Source organism: Solanum stenotomum, chromosome 11 (genome assembly GCF_019186545.1).
Source record: "Solanum stenotomum isolate F172 chromosome 11, ASM1918654v1, whole genome shotgun sequence".
NCBI lineage: Eukaryota > Viridiplantae > Streptophyta > Magnoliopsida > Solanales > Solanaceae > Solanum > Solanum stenotomum.
The window spans coordinates 46,181,406-46,202,672 of record NC_064292.1 but is presented as its reverse complement, the minus strand read 5'-3'; the positions used below and the strand labels follow the sequence as shown (position 1 = coordinate 46,202,672).

Genomic DNA, 21,267 nt, shown 5'->3' with positions numbered 1-21,267 from the left:
AGCGGTTGCGGGTTATCCTGGGGTTCCAAAAAAAAAAAAATTAGAGCTCCAAGACACTTTCTCTCAACCAAAAAAGAAGGGACTCTACTCCACCTCCTTGTGCCATCCACCTATCCACCATGGTTGTTCCGGTCCCGAACCCTACTTTCCCTCTGAGAAAAAAAAATGAGAAGAAAAATCACTTCCACTCATCGCGAAACCCTGAATCACAACAGATATCTGAATCTAGTTCGCGTTAGGGATAATCCAATTCCCAAACACAAACAGGACATAACACAAGGGAAGCATATGAAGATAATTTGTTGATGCATTAAGCCTGCTAGGCCATCATAATATAGCCAATGTACAGCTAACTAAAAGTTGCTCTCTATTTACGTTTTGCCAATGCAGTAAATAAACATACTATCACTATGCACAATGATATCCTAAGCTGGCAATGCAGCCTAATGTTGTGTACCAATTATGCACCTCCAATTGAGTCCACCCTGTCGATGACATCCAAAGCTTTCATGCGGTCAGTGTCAAAGTCAATCACTGGAACAGAAGACGGTCTCTTGATAGGGAACGGGTTCTTTCTGATTTCATTTATAGGTGAATGGCTACTGCTCTTACTCAGCCTGTGGTACTTGCTCAACCCTGTTTTTGCAAATTCTTGAGACTTGCTAATCCCTGGAGTTAGTTTTCTCTTGCTTACATCACGAAGCATTTCTTGATCTTCAACCGATAATGGGGATGATGGAGAGCTTGATCGGTGATTAGATAACTCAATTGTCTTTTGATTAGGGGAACGGGTTGGAGATTTTACTGGAGATCTCACTCCAGCATTAGCACTTTTCGACTGACTGACAAGATGATGGAGCCACACCACTAATTCAAGAATATATGCTTCTGTTTTCTCCTTGTCTGCATGATACAGTGTCTCAATTCGAAGAAGATCAACCTGGCTCGAAGATTTCCTGTTCATTTCGGACCTACAGATGAAAAATAATTCAATTAGACAAGCCAAAGGAAGATCCAGACTGATTAAAAAATAAGTTCATAGTGATTTGAGCTCACCCTGTATTTGCCCATTCTCCAACCCATCCAAAGCCATGATGAGCTCTGAAATGATTTTTGAAAAAGAAAAAAAAAACACCATTGAGTACGCAGAGAAATTGATTGAACCAAAAAAAATTAATGTATGCATACTCAATTTTTGGTTGAACTTGTTCCAAATTAAGGGGAACACTTCGGCCCCAACAATATGAAAATTAAGAAGTTTCAACTTCCATCCCTATTTGACTTCCAAGGCAATATAAACAAGAAAAGAAATGACGCTTTTTTCCGTGAATTAAACCTCTGTGCAGTGTTGTATTTTTGTATCTTTAAAGTAGATGGACATGATAAATATGAACTGTTTTAGGGATTAGGATTGACGTTGGTGGGAAGAGATCAAAGGAAAGGAGGATAATAACTAAACCACCCACTTCCTTTTACCATACCATAGTGGGTGGAAAAGGACAGAAAGACCCTATCTGACCACACTTTAGAAAGACAAACTAACCCTGGTACTGAAAAGATACACATATTAGGATACATAAACAGTCTGAGGATACATCTTTAAGCCAAATACAAAGTAAGATAATTCCATTCCTCTATTTTCCATTAAATAGGCTTGATTGGTATGACATGAATAATGTTATGTCATCCTTGGAAATCACTTTCCAAGGCTATGTTCCCAAAAGACATTGAGAATGTTTCTGCCTATGAAACCATTTTCAGATGAAAAGAAGGGAAACAAACTTATGTAATGGACAAAATTCATTTTTCGACCCACTCCTCCATGATACTTGTTCCTATTTGTAAACATTATATGTATTCTTAATGTCTTACTAGTTATGATTATCACCAAACACCAAAACCATGCCTACCTTTCACCTTCTATATCCAACCACCACTATTATATTTCACCAAATATGACTTGGAAAATATTTTTTTAGAAAAACATTTTCAGTAAAAATATTTATCATCTAAAACATTTCATAGCGGCACAGTTTGCTTTTGTTTCGTTTTTCCCAACATCCTACAAAATGACTTATATCAGTCCCATGCAGTTTTATTTTGAGGGATCACTTCAGGGGAAATCTGTCCAAAAAGAAAGATTACCTTCTAACAACATCCAACATAATTAGAATTCCAAAAAGAATTATGCAACACAAAAGTCCTATTTGGAAGTAGAACATGGTAAAAATCAAGCAAATGTAGCCAATGAAGAAATATTTTCCTAGAAAGCAGTTTTACTTGGTAGTATTGGCTGCCATCGGTACAAGCCACTGCAATGTTTTCTCCATTTCACCTTTGATTTGTGGCACTGTCAACTGCACAAGGAAATGACTATAGTTCAATCACCTAGAGGGAAGAAACTTGTAAGCTTGTCACAAGCAAAACATCAAATAGTTGATCCCTGACATTGGACATGATGTGATCATACAAATATAAGTACCTCTTCCTTGAGTGAGAATGACATTAATTTGAAACGTAAAGCTGACTTTATGCTTGGTGGCAATCCATGGTATAGAGCATCTCTTGTATTTGGGGGCACTGAACCTGGTCGAGCAACCTGATCATAACAAAGATACCTTAGCTAGCAATACCAATAGGAAATGTCATCAACAAAGACATTAAAAAAGATAATTATGCAACAATAATCTCTACATGTTTGACAAGCTAGTAGGCTAATGTAGCTATGATTTTAAAATGTCAATTAAAGACCAGTTCTTTTCTGATCATAAATGGCAATGGAAAGCAACAATCAGAAAGCACCTTCAGGACTTCGTACTCTAGTCAACAGTGGAACTAGTGACAAACATGACGAATTCTTGAAATAAACTCACTTAAGGATTCTTCTGTGTCTCTTTCACACATACCCGCAACTCAGTGATGTTACTCAAACATTCTTTGTCTCTAGGGCATGGATTTTTGATATAAGAATCTCAGCACATGGCAAGTAATGGATATGTATTCTCTTATATTCGATATTCTGCTCTCACCCATAATTATCCTTACTTTTGGCACCAAAACCATGGTCAAGTTCTCATTACTCCATCTCTGACTCTTAACTATGTCCTATACGTTTCTGAATGCCCATTTAGCTTTATTATTATCAGTGGACTTGCTCAATTCCTTGTAGGATCATGTTACAGGACAAACAAATGCATGGAGGATGCAAGTCAAGAGACATTTACTATCTGCCAGATGGCTCATTTCACTGCATTACTACTGGTCATCCTCATTCTCTTAACTTCGACATATAATTTCTGATTTTAATCCATAACAACACTAGTTTACGACTCGTATCAATTTGGAAAACAAAAATGTGCTTCTTCCCAAAACAAGACAGTAGTAAATTCCCATCCCTTTTAGAACTTGTCCGCCATGATTACTGTGTTACAATGATTGACGATTACTCCAACTACACTGGAATATTCCCAATGAAAATATCTTCCAAGCTCTTTTACGTACTAACAAAATTTTGAAAATTACAATCCGTTAGGAGTCCCCATTTGTATCATAAAAAGTGACCATACCAAAGAGTATCTTTACGAGTCGGCTCAAAGATTCATATCTTCCCAAGAGTACTCCATCACTCATCTTCTCCTAATACTCTACAACAAAAGTGCATAGTTAAGTCCAAGAACGATCACCTAGTTGGACCACCCATACATTACTCCATCACCATAGTGTTCCTCTTCAGTTTTAAATAAAACTAGCTCTTGTTGTCAGCTAGTCAGCTAATCAGCTATCTGCCTTCATCAGCTCCACAAACCAAATACTTTGTTTTGTTATTATCCTAAAGTTCTTTAGTATAAACTTCCACAGAGTTTTTAGGAGTACTTACTTTGAAGAAAAACTCCAGGAACTGTTGCAGGTTTGATTCTCAACACTCCCATTTGCCAATACTGTTTTTCACGGCTATTATAAGCCATTTAATTTATTTTTTAAAAAGCAATTAAAAGTGAGAGTTGAGATTCGATCCAGGGTCACAGGTAAGGGAGATAGGATGCAACCAACGTGCCATGAGCCTTCTTTTGCATGTTAGGATGGAAATTAAATATATATACTATTTTGCTAGGTATATATACATATTTATACATAATTTTTTTGAAGTTAACAGGTGCACGAGCACCCCCACCCTTCCACATGGGTCCGCCTCTGATCATCAAAGGAATCAAAATGAGGCTCAAGCAAGTGACATAAGTGCATCCGTGCATGTCCCAAAGTGTTACAACAGAATAAAGATGAAAAAGCAACGAGGTAACAAACTGAAGGAGTTCAAGTAAAGTTAAGAGGCAATTTTAAAATGGATCATTAATAAAAAAGGCTCAATTGCACATTAGTATGTCAGCAAATATTAGAGCTTAGCAGAAATCAATTTCAGCCTCAAGCAAAGGTTTGAAATTCACAAATTCAATAGCGAATTGATGAGTTCCACATATTTCAGGGGAGTCTTTGAAGTACAATTTAGAACATAGAATTTGGGATCAAAGATGATGATTAAATGAGAGCACACAAACATAAAGGATGAGGATTGTTGATATGATCACCAAAAAGGTTTTTTAGCTTACTGGAGAAAGAAAAGAAATTTCGTCCCATATTCCACAACATCACACTACTAATTGAGAACAAAAGTGGGTTAGATGAAAGTAAGGGAAAAATACTTGGAGCAAGACTTCTGAAGATAATAGTTGATTTTTTGAAAACAAACATGAGATGCTTACAAGTGTATCAATCTGAGTGATGATATTCGCATAATGCAATGCAAGACCAGCAGATCCCAACCTCTGGTTGTTGTTTTTCATAGATCTCTCTCCATCTGCAAGGATCAGCAACACTATGGTAATCACGATACCACAAACTTTCCAGTCTAGTCACTAAACCATGTGCAGTCTAGTCAAGATTACAGTTAACTTGATACATTGTGCAAAATCAAAACAGAAATTTAAGATGATTATGATTCAACAAAAGAAGTTCGCAAGCGTCTCTCATGAGTTTCTGTCCCCCAAAATGATTCCAAACATACCATTCAAATGGGACCAATGAAACAGCTCATGAACTGTACAATCAGAATAACTGTAACATCATAGACAAGTATTGAGCAATAAGCATAATCTACGAACTCTAGTTCTGTTGTTCAAATAACTAGTAGCAGATTGCTCAAAAATTCATCCAAGATCAAGGAATCTCCCCTGACCACTAAGCATGCTTCAACAACAGGAAACCACTTGTTTTCAACAGACAGCTTGATAGGATGTTACATCAAAGTCAAGATTAGACAAATATTTGGTAAGTTTACAGTCACTCTACGCTCTGAAAAGAGTTTCCTCGAGCCTGGCATAGTAAGTTTTGCATAGTGATTCAGGAGTTTGGCATAACTTACAATGAAACTGAATTCACAAGAATAAGTTAAGAGGATGTTACATCAAAGTCAAGATTAGACAAATATTTATGAAGTTTGTGGTGACTCTATGGTCTGAAACAGTTTCCTTGAGCCTGGCGTAGTAAGTTTTGCATAGTTATTCAGGAGTTTGGCATAACTTACAATAAAGCTGACCATTTTGTCTTATACCAGCATTCTGACCTGAATTTTTGCATTTACTTGGAGGTTTATGTTGACAATAAAGTCATCACTTGCAATGAACAAGATTGTATCACCAAATTGAAGCGGAATCTCTATTAGCACTTTCCGACTAATGATCTAGGGAATTACAATATTTTCTTGGTATTGAGGTCGCTTATTCCATATCAGGTATTACCATTTCACAACGGAATTATGCTCTAGAGATACTTGAGGAGACAGGAATGACATGTTCTAGATATACTTAGGAGACAGGAATGACAGGTTATACACCTATCAACACTCCTATGGATCCAAATGCTAACCTTCTACAAAGATAGGGGTAGCACCTTAGTGATCCTGCAAGATATAGGTGGGTGGTTGGTTGGTAAGTTAAACTACCTCACTGTGACTCAACTTGACGTTGTCTTTCCTGTGAGTGTTACAAGTTAGCGTATGGACTCTCCATGCAATAGTCATGTAAAATTGAATGGTTGGTAGGCTAGTTTTTTCATGTTTTTTAACAATTCAACATAAAAGTTCAATCCAAAAAAAAGAAGGATCTCTGAAGATACAGAACGAAAACTTGAATGAAAGCATTAGTTAAGAAAGTAACAGAAACATCAAATTAAGGACAATCACTCCTCCAACCAGCCCCTACATGACAGTAAAAATCACCATAAGAGAAGTTAAATTGAAGGTTCAAATGCATACCAGCACAGCCAAATGCAGCATGGATTTCCAAATGAAGGAAATGCACAATGTCCACAAGCTTCTCTGTTACCTTCAGTAATGAGTAAAATAATTAGTATAATATTCAAAGAAATCATATATCATATCATATATATATATAACAGAGAACCTTATGCCAGTCTATGTGGCGCCATCACAAATCAGAATTCCCTTTTAATTTATTTATTTACAAAACTAACCTTCTCCTTTCATGAAAAGTTGCGACTTTAATGAAACGTTGCGACTTTAATGAAGAGTTGCGACTTTTATGAAAAGTTGTGACTTTTATGAAAAGTTGCGACTTTAATGAAAAGTTGCGACTTTAATGAAGAGTTGCGTTTTATAAAAAGTTGCGACTTTTATGAAAGGTTGTGACCTTTCCGAAGGGTTGCAACTTTTCCAAATAGTTATAACATTTCCGATAAGGCACAATAAACATTGGTTCACACTACCCTTTGTTGTTCTATAAATAGAGAAATTTCCTCTCATTTTAAAACAACAAAAATTCTGAACCTATTCTTCTTCTTCTTCATAATTAAATNATAAACATTGGTTCACACTACCCTTTGTTGTCTATAAATAGAGAAATTTCCTCTCATTTTAAAACAACAAAAATTCTGAACCTATTCTTCTTCTTCTTCATAATTAAATATTTGTGTACTTTGCTTATGTTGAGTGGCTCACTGATACCATTGCTTATGTTACAAATCCTGGTATGTAGTTTTACAGTCATTAATTTATGCTTATGTTATTAAGGATAAATGATAAGATGTAATAATTTTCATTTTCCTTTACATTATTAATGTTTGTTACTACGTAATTTTGTATGTAAGATAATATAATGTTTTAGTTTTAATGATTGATAGGTTTTAAGTATTATTTTATAAATTCCATGATAGGAAATTCCCGCGCGAAGCTCGGGTAAATTTACTAGTTTGATTAATAAATCTGGAACAGTCTAACCATATCCACTAAGAAATAGTAATCAAATCACGATTATTTAAATTCAAGAATTAAAGAGATATATGAAGCAGCACTGACTTGCTACCTCTTCTAATATCTTGGACCAGAGGGATTTTTTTTCCAAATTTTTGACATGTTTCCTTTGACTTTTCAACTCTGCCTTTAAAATTGCAATGGTATCTCCTGCACAAACAAAAAGAAAAAGAAAAAGATCAAAAAACATACAAGAACAGCGGAGAAAAAACTCACAGATGCTAGTCTCTATAAAACCTAACATCATTCTTGATCTGTTGCTTAAATTAACCTTCCATAATCAACACGTGTAAAATCATTTTCTTAGGTAGTTGCATGAAAAAAATTAATTTTGTGAAGCACAAAGTAAACACTGATTAAGGAGTATCATTAAAGGAATCAAGTAATGAGCTTTCATCCTCATAACCAGATTTATATCGCCCAGACAATATAGTTCCTATATTAAATGGGTGGTCAGAAAAGGAAAAGATTCTGAAAGGGGTGAGCTTTAAAACTACGCATTACTCATGAAGTCTATGTCTAAAACCATGTCAGTTTATTCATTATTGTAAAAAGAACTAAAAACAGAAGGATTGAAAACTATGGTTCACTAAACCTGAAAGTATACAGAATAAGGAGTATGTAAGCATCTACAACCAAATACATGAAAAAGAATGAATTGGTTAGCTATGTTGCTCGGACTTTTCAAAAATGCTGCCGGATGCGTATTGAATCCTCCAAAAGTACTGCACTTTTGGAAGTTCGGATACGGGTGCAACACCATTTTTGGAAAGTCCAAGAAACATAGCGGATCAGTACAAACTCCCTACACCTGGTTGAGGTTTCCCTGGTTGTCACCACCTAAACTTCTGTGCTATGATTGAACAGAAAACAGCAAATTAAACCAGTTAACACAACTACTGCAAGCTGACTGCTTTACTATCACCTATAGTCCATTCTACACCTTTCCCTCATTCCCAAGGGAAAAATACGGAAAAAGTTCTATAAAGCTTTCTTTTGGGTAGCATCTTGAACAGTTTTGTCAAAGGCGCGGTTAAGCCTTGAAGAGAGGCTCAAAGCATGTTGAGCGCTTCGCCTCGCTTTATGTGCGCTTCAGTGTCATCATCAAGGTTTTAAGACATACTTTTCCTTGCCAACAAGCCCCTTTTGAAAAGGTGACACTAAACAATTGAAATTTCACTTTATCAAAAAAAAATTCATTTTCTTTGTTCATATATTTGTCATTCATGTTTATAATTATTAGGCTTAGACTAAACATTTATTTGTATTTTTTTTCCTTTGGGCCTTTTTTATTAAAGCCCACGTTTTATTTGCGCTTAAAGCCCCAACAGACCTTAGAGCTTTTTGGCGCTTTTCACCTTTGATAACGTTGATGTCTGATCCTGAATAATGTCATAATACTTTTAAGCCTGTTTGGAGGTCTCTAACTAGACCCATGAATGAGAATAATACCGTGGAAAGGTATGCAAATATTAACTAGTGTTTGGAAAGTGTATGAACATAGCATAAATGGCTAAAAGTGTCGAAGTTGGAAAATGGAACAAGGTTCCACTACCAGGTAGGTTCGTGCCCATAGAGCTATGGCAAGGTTTGGGAGGGAGATTGAGGCAAGCCACAGTGGATTTACGCTCCAAGACACGTTCGTTGAAAGAGAAGCTAAGCAAGGACAAGCTACACCCGATAAGTTTGCACCAGAAAAAAGCCTGATAGCCAAAGGAAAAGACTCGGCGATGGGCTCACATCCAAGCCCCACTGCGAGAGGCTTGGTCTCTATATATACCCTAGATCATGAATTTTTTTCCATTTTCAAATTTTAATATTTGGCTATGTGTTAGGAGAACTAGAGGGGCGGGGCTTGGCCAAGGTTTCACTTGGGATATCCAAGGTGAGATTGTTACCATATTGTGTTAAATAAAGTAGATTAACGCTAATACCATTCAAGCATTCAAGAACTCAAAAAGGAAATTGCGTAGGTTTTGCAACCAAAGGTAATTTCTACCACTTGAAACTTATTTAATGAATACAAAGTAGGTGTTTAAATGCTACTTATACGTGTAGAAAGTGGTAGGATAAAGGTATTAAAAGAGACCCTAGGTTCCCATTAATGTTGGTTATTGGGGAAGACACTAAGTAGTGACCTTGTCTATCTGTTATTATAGAATGGCAACAGTTAATCTAAATATCCACACACCACAGGTATACTACATCAAAATATGTAGTCCCCCTTCAAAAGTATTACAACTTACAACTTGAGCATCTATCTGTTGTTCCTTGAATAGTCTAAAATGTCAAAAATATCTTCTGTTTGACCTATTAATTTTTGTTTTACACCAAAAATAAAACAGAACTAAACAATTCATTTTAAACTCCTGCAAGTTGCTCTGCTTGTCTTCAAAACATCTCCTATTCCTTTCTTTCCACATTGTCCATGATAAGCATGCAGGGACAATCTTCCATCTTCCTTCCTTTTTGGTTGCATTGTCATCCTTGTTTCAGCAGTTTAGCAATCTTTTTATGTTCCCTGGCCTCACCCACTTGGTCCTCCCCAAATAAATGAGTATCTTGCGCAACAGGTCTGTCCAAACTTCATACAGTATCTTTGTAATATCCCCCGTTAGCTTTGTTTCCCAGAGACACACTACATCAGCTTTCCATGTCTATTTAAATACATGTTGGGTTACAAAATGACTCCAATAGTCTATTGAATGCCAAGGATGGATGGATTTTAATAGGGTGATTAAGCACCTTCAGTAGTATTTTGGGCTTGGTAGTCAAAGTTTAAGCCCTAAATAGACTATGTTGAGTTTAAATGAACTATTCTTGAAACAAATTGGATTTAAATGAAAAGTATGCCTTAGCACCTTGATGACGACATTGAAGCACATTAAGCGAGGAGAAGCACATTATGCGAGGCGAAGCACACAACACGTTTTGAGCCTCATTTTACGGCTTAAGCATGCCTTTGACAACGCTATCATTAGTACAACACTTTGATAATACGCCTGAGCAACTAAGGCTATAAAACTTGTTGCTAGGGTGTACACCTATGGTTATGGAATGAATGTCGATGCCGATATAGTACTCTCAGCTATGTTGCTCAAACTCGAGTGCTGGTGTCCAATATGGGTGTGGATCTAGAGGTTGGATCCTTCATGATCTAAATTTAAGATTTGATGGTACAGATACGGGTTCATAAATTCAGCTAAAAAAATTCAAAAATCTAAAAATGGAGTTATATGTCTAAATTACGAAACATTATGGGAAAAACTTACCAAATATTTCGAGGAGAAAATATTGATCAAGAGGAGAATCCTAGGAGATAGGAAAAAGATTGACAGAACTTTCTATATACAAGCTATTCAATTTTCTTCAATTTCACCAGACTTTTGTTTTGATCCATCTATTTTGGTTAAAGTACCCAAAATCAGTTAAGCATCCGACACCCATGTCGTCAACACAGGTGCGGCCGAAAGTGAAGAATCCGAGTAACTTAGACTCTTGCTAGATGCATAAACTTGAATGTTAATGATTTGAAGCTTATAAGCTAATGTTGACTTTGAAATGTTTTTTTTTACAAAGGTAACATTTTATATATCAATCATTAGCAAACATGCTAGAATCCAAAAAATTACATCACAATTCACTGCCTACATCCAAATGTGTAGGACCAAAAAACAAAGGGAAAAACAAAAATAAACTATCTCTAGATCCGACTTCTTCTTACAAGGATCTTAATATGTCTATAATAGTCAATGGATCATCTATATACTCAGAACTACACCAATAGCAAAAAGTGATAATACAGTTCATTTTGATCTTATGCAAAGGACTACTCTTGCTCTCAAAACATCTAGAGTTCCATATGGTCCACCATATTATTGCCTGCCCTCCATATTCCAGCTTACTAGAGCCTGCCCTGCTCTTTCAGGCATAGTCCATCTAATACCCTGAAGCTAAATAGATTCCATAGTTGGCCAACCACTTTACAGTGTAGAAACAAATGGTAGTTTGTCTCTGCATGTTGATCACAAAGTAACATCTTGGACACATGTGAATTCCCCTCTCATGTTATATGACATTTTCTCTGCATGTGTCCAACTTGTATAGATTTTAAGTAAACAAATGGTTGCTTATCTTATTTTGAAATGACATTTTCTCTCTAAAGTAGATTTACTTAAATCTATACAACTTAAGAGTACAAAAGTTGATGAATAGATGGAAGTGTGAGATTTTCTTTTGATACTCCTTCAGATAGATGTTGATACTTAAAAGGGAAATTATGGGAGAGATTATTCAAACGACTTATAAATGCAAGTCCGTTGCTTCCCTTGATCTTCAAGATTTCCCCAACTGAACAATCACTAAACATTGTTGCCATAATAAATGAAACCAATAAATACAAATGCATTGATGCTCTGTCAAGGCACCACAACATGAAAAAACTGCCATGTTCGTAAACCATATAATATGATGAACACATTGGAGCAACTTAAGTTCAAATTTCATCTACGGGAAATTTGAGCTTCAAGCTGCTTTAAAGTATCACAAATAACAAAACATAACTGTTGTTATGGAATACCTCTCTGAGTAGCATTTGAAGTATCCTCTTCTTGAACTTTACGCCGATAATCTTGCTCAAATCTGTCCAAAGCATGGAATTCATGGTACAGTTCCTGCAAAAAGCAGACTAATTATCCTTTCTAGAACCTGAGCCAGATAATTTTTTAGGAAAAAGCAGAATGCAAGTTGATGTCCTCAATTACAGAAAGTGAACTAATAAGCAAATTCCGGCTGTTTCTTTGTGATAACCACAGAGCTCTTTAGTGTGGTTAGTACTGATATTGGGTCGTCTATAAAGAATCCATACTAACCAACCTCCCACAAGTATGGCTCTAAAAAAGTTCTGTTAAATGTTAGGCTTGAATTCTTACCAAACACACAAATGCAAACACAAGATATTTCCAAGGGATCTTTTCTTCAAGGCACCCAAAAGTGCAATTCTCGTTGTAAAGATTTCACTTATAGTAAACTAAATGCAAAGTTCATCGCTCCAAATGAACCAATTCATCACGAATCTCATTCCAGATTTTTAGTAAAACAAAAACGGATGATGTGATGCAACCTTGAAGTTAAGAGAACTTTAATGCTGATGCGACCTTGAAGGTAAGAGAACTTTAATGCTGTTTGCTGGAGTATTATGATGCTCTATCAGTAGTCAGGGAAAGATTTTAAGATCCTATGAAGCTGTAATGAGCTTGCCATCATTATCCCCTGACATGAGAATGCCATGGCAAGAGAGAATATACGGATAATCTTTTGGATGGGGATGAAGAAATAGAAAAGCAAAAAAGTTCTTGAGTCTTGCCTTGTAGATGACTTAGGTCGTTTTGATCGTCAAGCAGGATCAATATTTGCATCAATATATAGTGAATTGCTAGGGAATGTACACTCCAAATGACCAGAAGATTTTGAACCCAGGAGACCCTTTATGGCTTTCCAAATTCTTATCTAGGACAATAGCCTTCAGGTGCAGTAGGGACCATCACTGCTGGGAAGAACGGAAAGAACTTTATTCCAAAAACTGTGTATCACTAAACCACATGCAAGGGTGAAGGGACGAGAGTGATCCTAAATCTATCATGAATGGAGCTCAGATGTGGCAGCAACAACTCCAAATCGGGAAAAAAGAAGGTTATATGGACCAACCTCCTGGTTTTGTTGTTTGGAGAGGGGAAGGGTGATTAGAAAGAACGTGTTTAAATTAATCAAGTAAGAATGGGCTCCTATTTCGTCAGCTTTTGGGACTAGAGGGGTCTTTAGTCTCCAAACAACAATCGAAGAGGCTAATCGAGATCCTAACTATAAGTAAAGGGGGGATCCAATCTAATATGTCTATTTGGATGGTTCCTTTATGGGTTCTCTCGGACTTGGTTTAAACGCTTCAGCCAAGTAGTCTAGGAGTTCGGATAGAATGGCCAAGTCAGATCATTATGTCTTCTCTCCACATTCTATACATGATATTCCTATCTATCTGCTTGTATATGTTGACGATATAGTCATTCCTTATGAAGCAAGTTATCCATTAATAATGCATCAAGAAGGTATTGCAATTTTCAATTTGTTTTCGAGCCAAAGCATCACTTCGTGGTCAACTTTTCAATCAATAAAAAGCCAAAATAAATTTAATATGGATTGATTCAATTTGTTTTTTTTTTTTTTGAGAAAATAAATTGATTCAATTTGTTATCTAGCCGAAGTCTTGTAGAGACCCTTCACCTTTCGCAATTTCACCCATCGAACTATCTGAACTCAGCCAACATCCCTCTTTGTCAAATTTCTATTAGATTTGGCTGGAAGTCATGCGCCTCTCATGTGCTTCCATCTCCCAAAAGAGAAAGCGCAAATGAAATCACCTCCCTGGTGGCAAATATTTTCTCCTTGCTTTGCGCGAGACAATATTTCCCACTAATTACTATGAATGTGATAATTAGATACTGTGAATCCACGTTGTAGGCCACCAAGATAAATTACCTTCTATGATTTCACACGGTCTTCTTACGATTTTCAGAGAACAGCTGATGACACAGCAGTGACAGTGCTAGTTACATTTAGTTCCATTTGTAGTCACAGTAGTGAAATGACCCAAAAAGTTCTCAAAAATGTGCTTTGGAAGTTACTGGAAACTTGTTTAGCTATATAAAAAAAAATCCGTTTCGTTTTTCGAAAATCCGACTTCATATTCTTGTTTAGGGGGTCAAATTGAGTGGGAAATGGGTCTAACCCAAATTTTAGAGCAACCGTATCAAAATCCGAAATTTCCAAGTGAAGCCTTTTTCGAGGGTCTACTTTGGAGGGTCATATCTCCTAGCACACAAATAATTGGGTGGCCCATAACATATCCATGGAAAGCCCTTTGAGTTAGCTACCTAACGCACTTCGTTTCACCTCATTCGGAGTTCGGACGAAGAAGTTATGCCCATTTTCGTAAAATCTGTCCGGCAGGAAATGCAATTTCCAGTGAGCGTTTTTACTGTTCACCCGCCTCATTTTTTTTTCTAAGTGTTGGACCATTTTTCCAAAGGGCATATGTTATTTCCTATATACCATTAGTTCAATTCCCATCTCTAAAACATTTCCCAAAACACCTCTCCCATACTTAGACACATTTTCTCTCAAGTTCTCTCAAGAACCCTAATCCAAAACCTTCCTCAAGATTGAAGAGACTCTTGCTCCAAGTTCCAAGCTTCCATTGAAGACACTCTCAAGACCTTCATAAGAACTCAAGGTATGTGGTGTTGAACTCATGGGTCCTTCCACCCATAGTGCCTAGACTCTATTCTACTCACTAATTCATGGTTTAAGTTAAGATTCATAAATTAGTCTTGTTCTTTGTAATAATTTCCTGCACATTGAATTTTAAACATGAAAAGTGATTGTTTTGAGCATGTTGTGACTCTAGAACTTGAATCTAAATTTGGAATGGATGTGGAGATTTTCATGTGGTATTGTGGGTGTTAAAAGGTGTTGTTGTAGGTTGTTCACTGGTTTGGCTGCATAATTACTACCCTATTTTCCATGCTCTTTGATTCCATTACATGCCTTCAAGGTGTTTGACAAAATGTCCAACTATGGAGAATTGATGAATCGATGCTTTAAAGCTTGAGTTATGAGATGTATGGCAATCCAGAGATGTGTTGATGACAAACTAAGCTTGTGTATATGTTCATTCCATACGTGAGATTGCATTAGAGCCTAATGGGAATTTCCTATATAAAGTGTTGCATGACCATGCCCGGTCCGGGGGAAAAGAACCGGACAACCATGTGAGAGGTTTATATCTCACCACCTAGGATGCTTGGGGTGTGACCAACATCAACCATGTGAGAGGTTTATATCTCACCACCTAGGATGCTTGGGGTGTGACCAACATCAACCATGTGAGGGGTTTATACCTTGCCACCAGGGTGTCCGGGTGTGAACGGCATCCCCCATCCTAAGTTGGGGTTATAGATTGGTTGGATCATGCATACACATATGATATCTACTATTAGTATAGATTTACTTAAACATGTTTTGACTTCACTTTGATCATGCATCCTCATATTGTTATTCATAATGCCTATGAAACTATTTCTTGTATTTCGATTGTGTCCTTGTCTATTGTTGTGTTGCACCCCGCATACTTAGTACATTCCAAGTACTAACGCATATTTTGCCTACATGATGTCACCATGTAGGGACCGGAGCTACTCTTGATCCTTCTCTCCATTCACGTGGCTAGTACGGTGCTTATCCGAGTTTGTTGGTGAGTCCTCAATGATTCGAGGGCTATGTTATGTTTCCTACTCCTATGTTTTGAGACTTTAGCTTGCAATTGTATTTTGACTATGAGGGGAGCCGGTAGTATGTCATGGCCCCCGTCCTATCTATGTATGTAGAGGTGTGCGTTGGACAAGTATTTTGTAAATGAGCTTGACTCTTGTTCTATGATGTCATTTTGAAATGGTTTGCCCTTAGTCCCTATTTCCCGTTAATTAATGTTGATTGTACTTCCGCGACCGATGAAGTGTGATGACAAGTTTGAGAGGCTTGTTTGGGGTTCCTTCGGGTTCCTCATTCGCCATGTCACGTCTAGGCCCTAGGCTTGGGTCGTGACAAGTAGCCTACTTTGACAGAGCATCAATAACTAGTGTGCTTTTCTAACAGTCCTAATTTTGCATGACCTCTTCAATCATGGACAACACAAGATCCTAATTTCTTCTCCACTAATTTTTGAAACCAAACTAAAGGATCAAATGATGGTAAGATAACGGAATAAACACAGCAATGGGAGATCAAAAGATGAATGAATAATGAGATAAAACTCACAGCTGTATACTGAACCAAGATCATCAACTGCACCATTACAGCCTCTGCTTCTTCTTTCAAGTTTTTATGAGGTGTCAGTTCAGATTCCAGCCTAAATATAATGAAATGTATTATAAATGACGTGATCACTCATTGCGGTGTACTAATGACAAGCAAGAAATAACACATAAAAGCTTATAACAGTTAGTTACTTTTCGAAGTAACGTTCCAAGTTGTGCCATTGAGGATCTTTACAGCGATTTCCAAAACGAACCACTTCACCAGAGAATATTTTCAATTCATCCCTGCCATATTACAGAATATTAGAAATTCACTCTGGCAGACAAAACTTAAAAGTAACACCTTATACGACAATAGGCTATCTCAGAATCTTAGCACCTCTTGTCTGCTGCAGCAATTCTCAAGAGTTCATCCATATCCTTTGTTATCAGGAGCTGCACACCTTCTGAAGGAAGCACCACCTTCTTCAAATGTTGCACATTTTCTTCTGAAAGAGAATGCATAAGATTGGCAGCCTTGACAATGGTGTTTGCAACTTCAAATGCCAAAATTGCAATTTTATTTCCCTTGGTTGCCATGTTTGACACAAAACCGTTACTTAAGTTTAAATTTGTCATGCTGCTACCCAGTGTGTCCAACACATTTACAGCCTTCCCAAGCCCAGCCGTACCTGCTCTTCCCAACAGTGAACTCATTTCAGAAACCTGTCTAGCAAATAATAGATAAATTCCAATTAGAATGCCGAAATTTAAGGGTGTTCACGGTTCAGTTTGATTCTATTTTTACCTTAAAGAAACAGTTGTGTCAGTTTGCTAATTAACCAAACCAAACCAAATAAAGTCTGTATTTTTCTTTCGATTTTGTCGGTTTATTTGGTTTTTTCCTTTTTCTCACACGACACATATTCAATCTCCTAGAGTCAAAGGAGAAAATTCTCATATGTCGATATATGATTAGCAAGAATCAAACAAATAGATAAACCTATTATCAGTTCAAACATCTGTGAGCAATGTCATCTTGGGAAATGACAATGTTCACATTCATAAATCAAACAATCACTTTATATCCATATATGCTTTCACACTAACTTTACCTTAATGATTAAAACAAAAAATAAACCACTTCCCCTAGAGAACTTCAACATAGAAGAACACAAAACTTGAAGCAAGTACCTTGAAAATGTCCATACTCCATACATCTTTTTTATGGGTAAAAATACAGAAGGTTGTTTTTAAAAAAGTTCTCTATAAGAATAAATAGTTATGTTCTGTTACCTTTGTCAAAAAAAAGAATAAATAGTTATGTTCGTAGGAGGTTATAAACTGACATATACATATACAAGCACATATATATGTATATACAGAGAGAGAGAGAGAGAGAGGGGGGGGGGGGGGGGGGGGGGGGGGGGGGGGGGGGGGGGGGGGGGGGGGGGGGGGGGGGGGGGGGGGGGGGGGGGGGGGGGGGGGGGGGGGGGGGGGGGGGGGGGGGGGGGGGGGGGGGGGGGGGGGGGGGGGGGGGGGGGGGGGGGGGGGGGGGGGGGGGGGGGGGGGGGGGGGGGGGGGGGGGGGGGGGGGGGGGGGGGGGGGGGGGGGGGGGGGGGGGGGGGGGGGGGGGGGGGGGGGGGGGGGGGGGGGGGGGGAGGGGGAGAGAGAGAGAGAGAGAGAGAGAGAGAGTTTCTTTTGGTTAGACTTTTTATAAATATTAAACAGAATCATATTGATGGTTTTTCCAAATTTAAAACCGAATAAACCAAAGTCAAAGAACACGCAGATTTTTTACGTGGCTTTAGTTTGATTTACTGTTGCAAAATGGATGAAAATCAAGTATCCATCCAACCCACCCAATTAAAAATGGTTTGGATAGTTGACTTTCTAAAAAGGATGAGATATGATAATGTCTATATTACCCACTAAAGACGGATACTTGAGGGATAAATAATGGGTTTTACAATTCCCAGTCCCTTCCAAACCCATATAACCCACTATTGCTTTCTACATCAATTGGCAAAGGTAAAGGAGGACCGACTATTGTTTTCTAGATCATTAAGGCTAATGATCTTTCGTTACACATTTTTTCTTATTAATGTTAAAGGAAAGATTAAGAAACATGGTTTTATATTTCAATTATGAAGTTCAGAATGTAAGATGTGGGATTCATTATTACAATAGAGAAGTTAAAACAGTACTATTAAAAGTTTTGACACAGAACAATAAATGAAGTAGTATTTTTCTTTTTTCCCGTAATCTGTAGCTTTAAATGTTTTATTTCCATTCTGCACGTCTGTCATTTCTTTTGTACTTCTTATTCATAATCTTTCAATCTGATCAAACACATTGTTAAAAATCTTAAAACAACAATTTATATTCCAACTTACACGTGTATGCAAAGTTAAATTTTGATCCTCCATTTTACTTTCTATATAGTTCTATTTTTAACATATTTAAATATTTCTTTTAGATGTACCATTGATATTTAATTTTTAACTCATTTTCAATTAATTACATTTATTGAGTAATTGAAGAAAATGCTTTCAATTAGTTAGCACATCTTATTTTGATTTGCTTTAAAAGGAAAGGAAAAATTTGGCAGAAGAAAAAAAAAAAGAAACAAGACTTGAGGCAAAACCGAACGGCCTTTTCACAGCCAAGTGTAAAGTTCACACTTTGTCGTCTTATAAAATAAACCTTCAGCAGCACATGCTCTCTTCGAAGTGTTTACAAATTTACTTTTGCTTCTGAATGTCATCAACTAAATCAGATTTAAAAACATCAGCTAATACAACGTTTTATTTTCTAAGATGTTATCTAATGCATCTGTCAAAGTTTATCATTTGTTTTCTCTCATTTTAAATTACACTAGATTCTTTTGTACTTCTTTTACTTGGTATATTTTTTAAAATAGTACTCAAGTAGATGGTTTTCTAATGAGTTGTATGAAAGAGTTGTTGTGGGGAGCTTAGGCAGGTTATCTAAGTGGAGAGTTCTTTTTCTTTCAGAAGCCGTGAATAATATCCACCATTCAACCCATTTTTCATCCATATTAAATATTGGCAGGGCGGATAATTTATCTGTTTTTGTCTAATCCATCTTCAACCCACCCATATCCAATCCGTCCCGCCCATTTGCCAACACTAGTTTGGTTTACAGTTAGATTCGGTTTCCAATTTTTCTTGAAACACCTCTGCATGGACAATCTGACTCATGCAATATCAGCATTCTGATAAAGAGAAGTGAATATTTCAGGGGGTTATATATTACATCCTTCAGTTAAATGAGAGGATAATAAAAGATGAGACTAAAATGGCCAAGTAGCTAGTCACAATCACACTGGGTTATATAAATTACAAATAACATACTCTAAAAACCAAACACTACGGCGACGAAAGCTTCTTTAGTCCCTCCATTCGTTTTCTTCTTCTATAGTTTCACATTTGGTTTATAATGCTGCTGAATAATCTCACATTAGCATAAGTAGATACACCCCTCACATTTGCTTATCGCAATGGGGTCCATTTATCTTTATAAACTCCTATATTGGATATTTTCAAATAATTACTAGCAACAATAAGGAAAAAGACAAATGCACTAGGTCATAGCCAGAGGACATAACATAGCATATGAAACTGACCACTCACCTTTGCAATTGCAACTTGCTTTGACCTTGCTGATCTGGATTTGTTAGATAAAACCCTGGACAATATTGGAATTCCATCATCAACATCATCCATAGGAATCCCAAGAGAAATATCATTCATCTCCGGATAAGATAATGCTGGTTCAGTTAGTTGCTGGCTTTCCCCAGCAGGGGATTGCATAGGATCACTGCTTAGTTGTATGGGCAATCCACGCGACTGATAAACCGTTCCAGCACCATAATTAAGATGACCATTCACATGTGGAATGCCACGATCTGTTGTGCTATCAGCGGTAGCCCTTCTAGAGCAAAGACCACCCATCTTCTGGATAATGACCTTCCACCTATTTCAATCTCAAGCTTCACTCTGCGAAACCTCCTTGACAACCTACCACTGCAGAATGCTAAAACTGTCAAAGCTTCTCTTGAAAATCACTCACATGTACTGTTCAAATATATTAATCACACCGACGTTTTAACCCAAACAAATAATTCATGGTACCAACTATAATAACAACTGTTACCTAAGTCAATTAAACTCAAATCACAGACCATATCATTAGAACACTTATCCCCAAATATTAAAAAGAAAAAAACACATCTTTTTATCTCAAAAAACTTGTAAAGAAGCAATTATCAAATTGAACACCAAACTCCAAAGTAAAACACATAGATAATGATAACACAATAAAATAAAATAAAACTTGGAATTAGTATGTCAATTATCACCAAATGCCCCATCATAAACAGCATCCATATAAAAAAAAATGCACTAAACATCCCACATTCAAGCAAGGTCCGGGAAATGGCTGCACCCCTAAAAGAGGGTGCTGTAGCAGCAGGTTCAAATCCCAATTGAGTCAATCAAACTAAAACACAAACAATCACATATAAAGGAAAAAAAACACTTACCCAACAAGAGAAAACTAGTAAAGATGAAAGCTTGGGATTCTGCAACTCTCTTTCTTTAACACAAAAACAAGAAAGAGGGATTTTGGCTTAATGGGTGTTTTGTTTTAGCATTTTTGGAGCGTATGAAGCGGTGCACGGTGAGGAGTAAACGGGGAGACCGAAGTCAGTCAGAGACGCAAAGAGACTGTTCTTCTAACTTGCTGGTGCTGAAAAACACTAATATGACAAGACAATTCTTCTGCTCGTCAAATTTCAAAGCAAAAAAACAAAAAACTACCGCAGCTCCTATACGCCACCGTGTTTTTTCCTTTAAATTTATTTTTGTACAAATTCATTAAAAAATTTTGCATTAATGGTCAAAAGAAAATTAATGTAATTAGATTAGTTTGACCATTACACTACTTTATTTAATGAGAGAAAAGAGTCAAGTTTTCCAATTAAAAAAGTGGGGTTTTAAAAATTTTAAATATCAATAAAAGTAATTATATCATTGAAGGAGGTTTAATATTGTCCTTCCTTCGTTAACGTCATTA

General features: G+C 36.9%; 1 protein-coding gene across 1 annotated transcript; it reads right to left on the bottom strand.

Annotated features, from left to right (window-relative positions):
- Positions 1-289: 289 nt before the first annotated feature.
- Positions 290-20,927, bottom strand: LOC125843784 (protein PSK SIMULATOR 1-like). Its single transcript, XM_049522987.1, has 13 exons — positions 20,735-20,927; positions 19,824-20,216; positions 16,568-16,893; positions 16,381-16,473; positions 16,190-16,280; positions 11,901-11,994; positions 7,374-7,471; positions 6,308-6,377; positions 4,758-4,852; positions 2,483-2,599; positions 2,281-2,357; positions 1,057-1,101; positions 290-971 (listed from the first exon to the last, which is right to left on the bottom strand). Exons 2-13 carry the CDS (start codon positions 20,142-20,144, stop codon positions 461-463), a joined length of 1,938 nt encoding a protein of 645 aa, XP_049378944.1. The 5' UTR covers positions 20,145-20,216; positions 20,735-20,927; the 3' UTR covers positions 290-460.
- Between the last annotated feature and the right edge of the window lie 340 nt (positions 20,928-21,267).

Coding starts and splice junctions, on each gene's coding strand:
- LOC125843784 (XM_049522987.1), bottom strand. CDS start 20,144: ATGGGTGGTCTTTGCTCTAGAAGGGCTACCGCTGATAGCACAACAGAT. Junction 16,474..16,567: donor ATTGCTGCAGCAGACAAGAG/GTGCTAAGATTC, acceptor GTAATATGGCAG/GGATGAATTGAAAATATTCT. Junction 2,600..4,757: donor TCACTCAGATTGATACACTT/GTAAGCATCTCA, acceptor TGTTATGATCAG/GTTGCTCGACCAGGTTCAGT.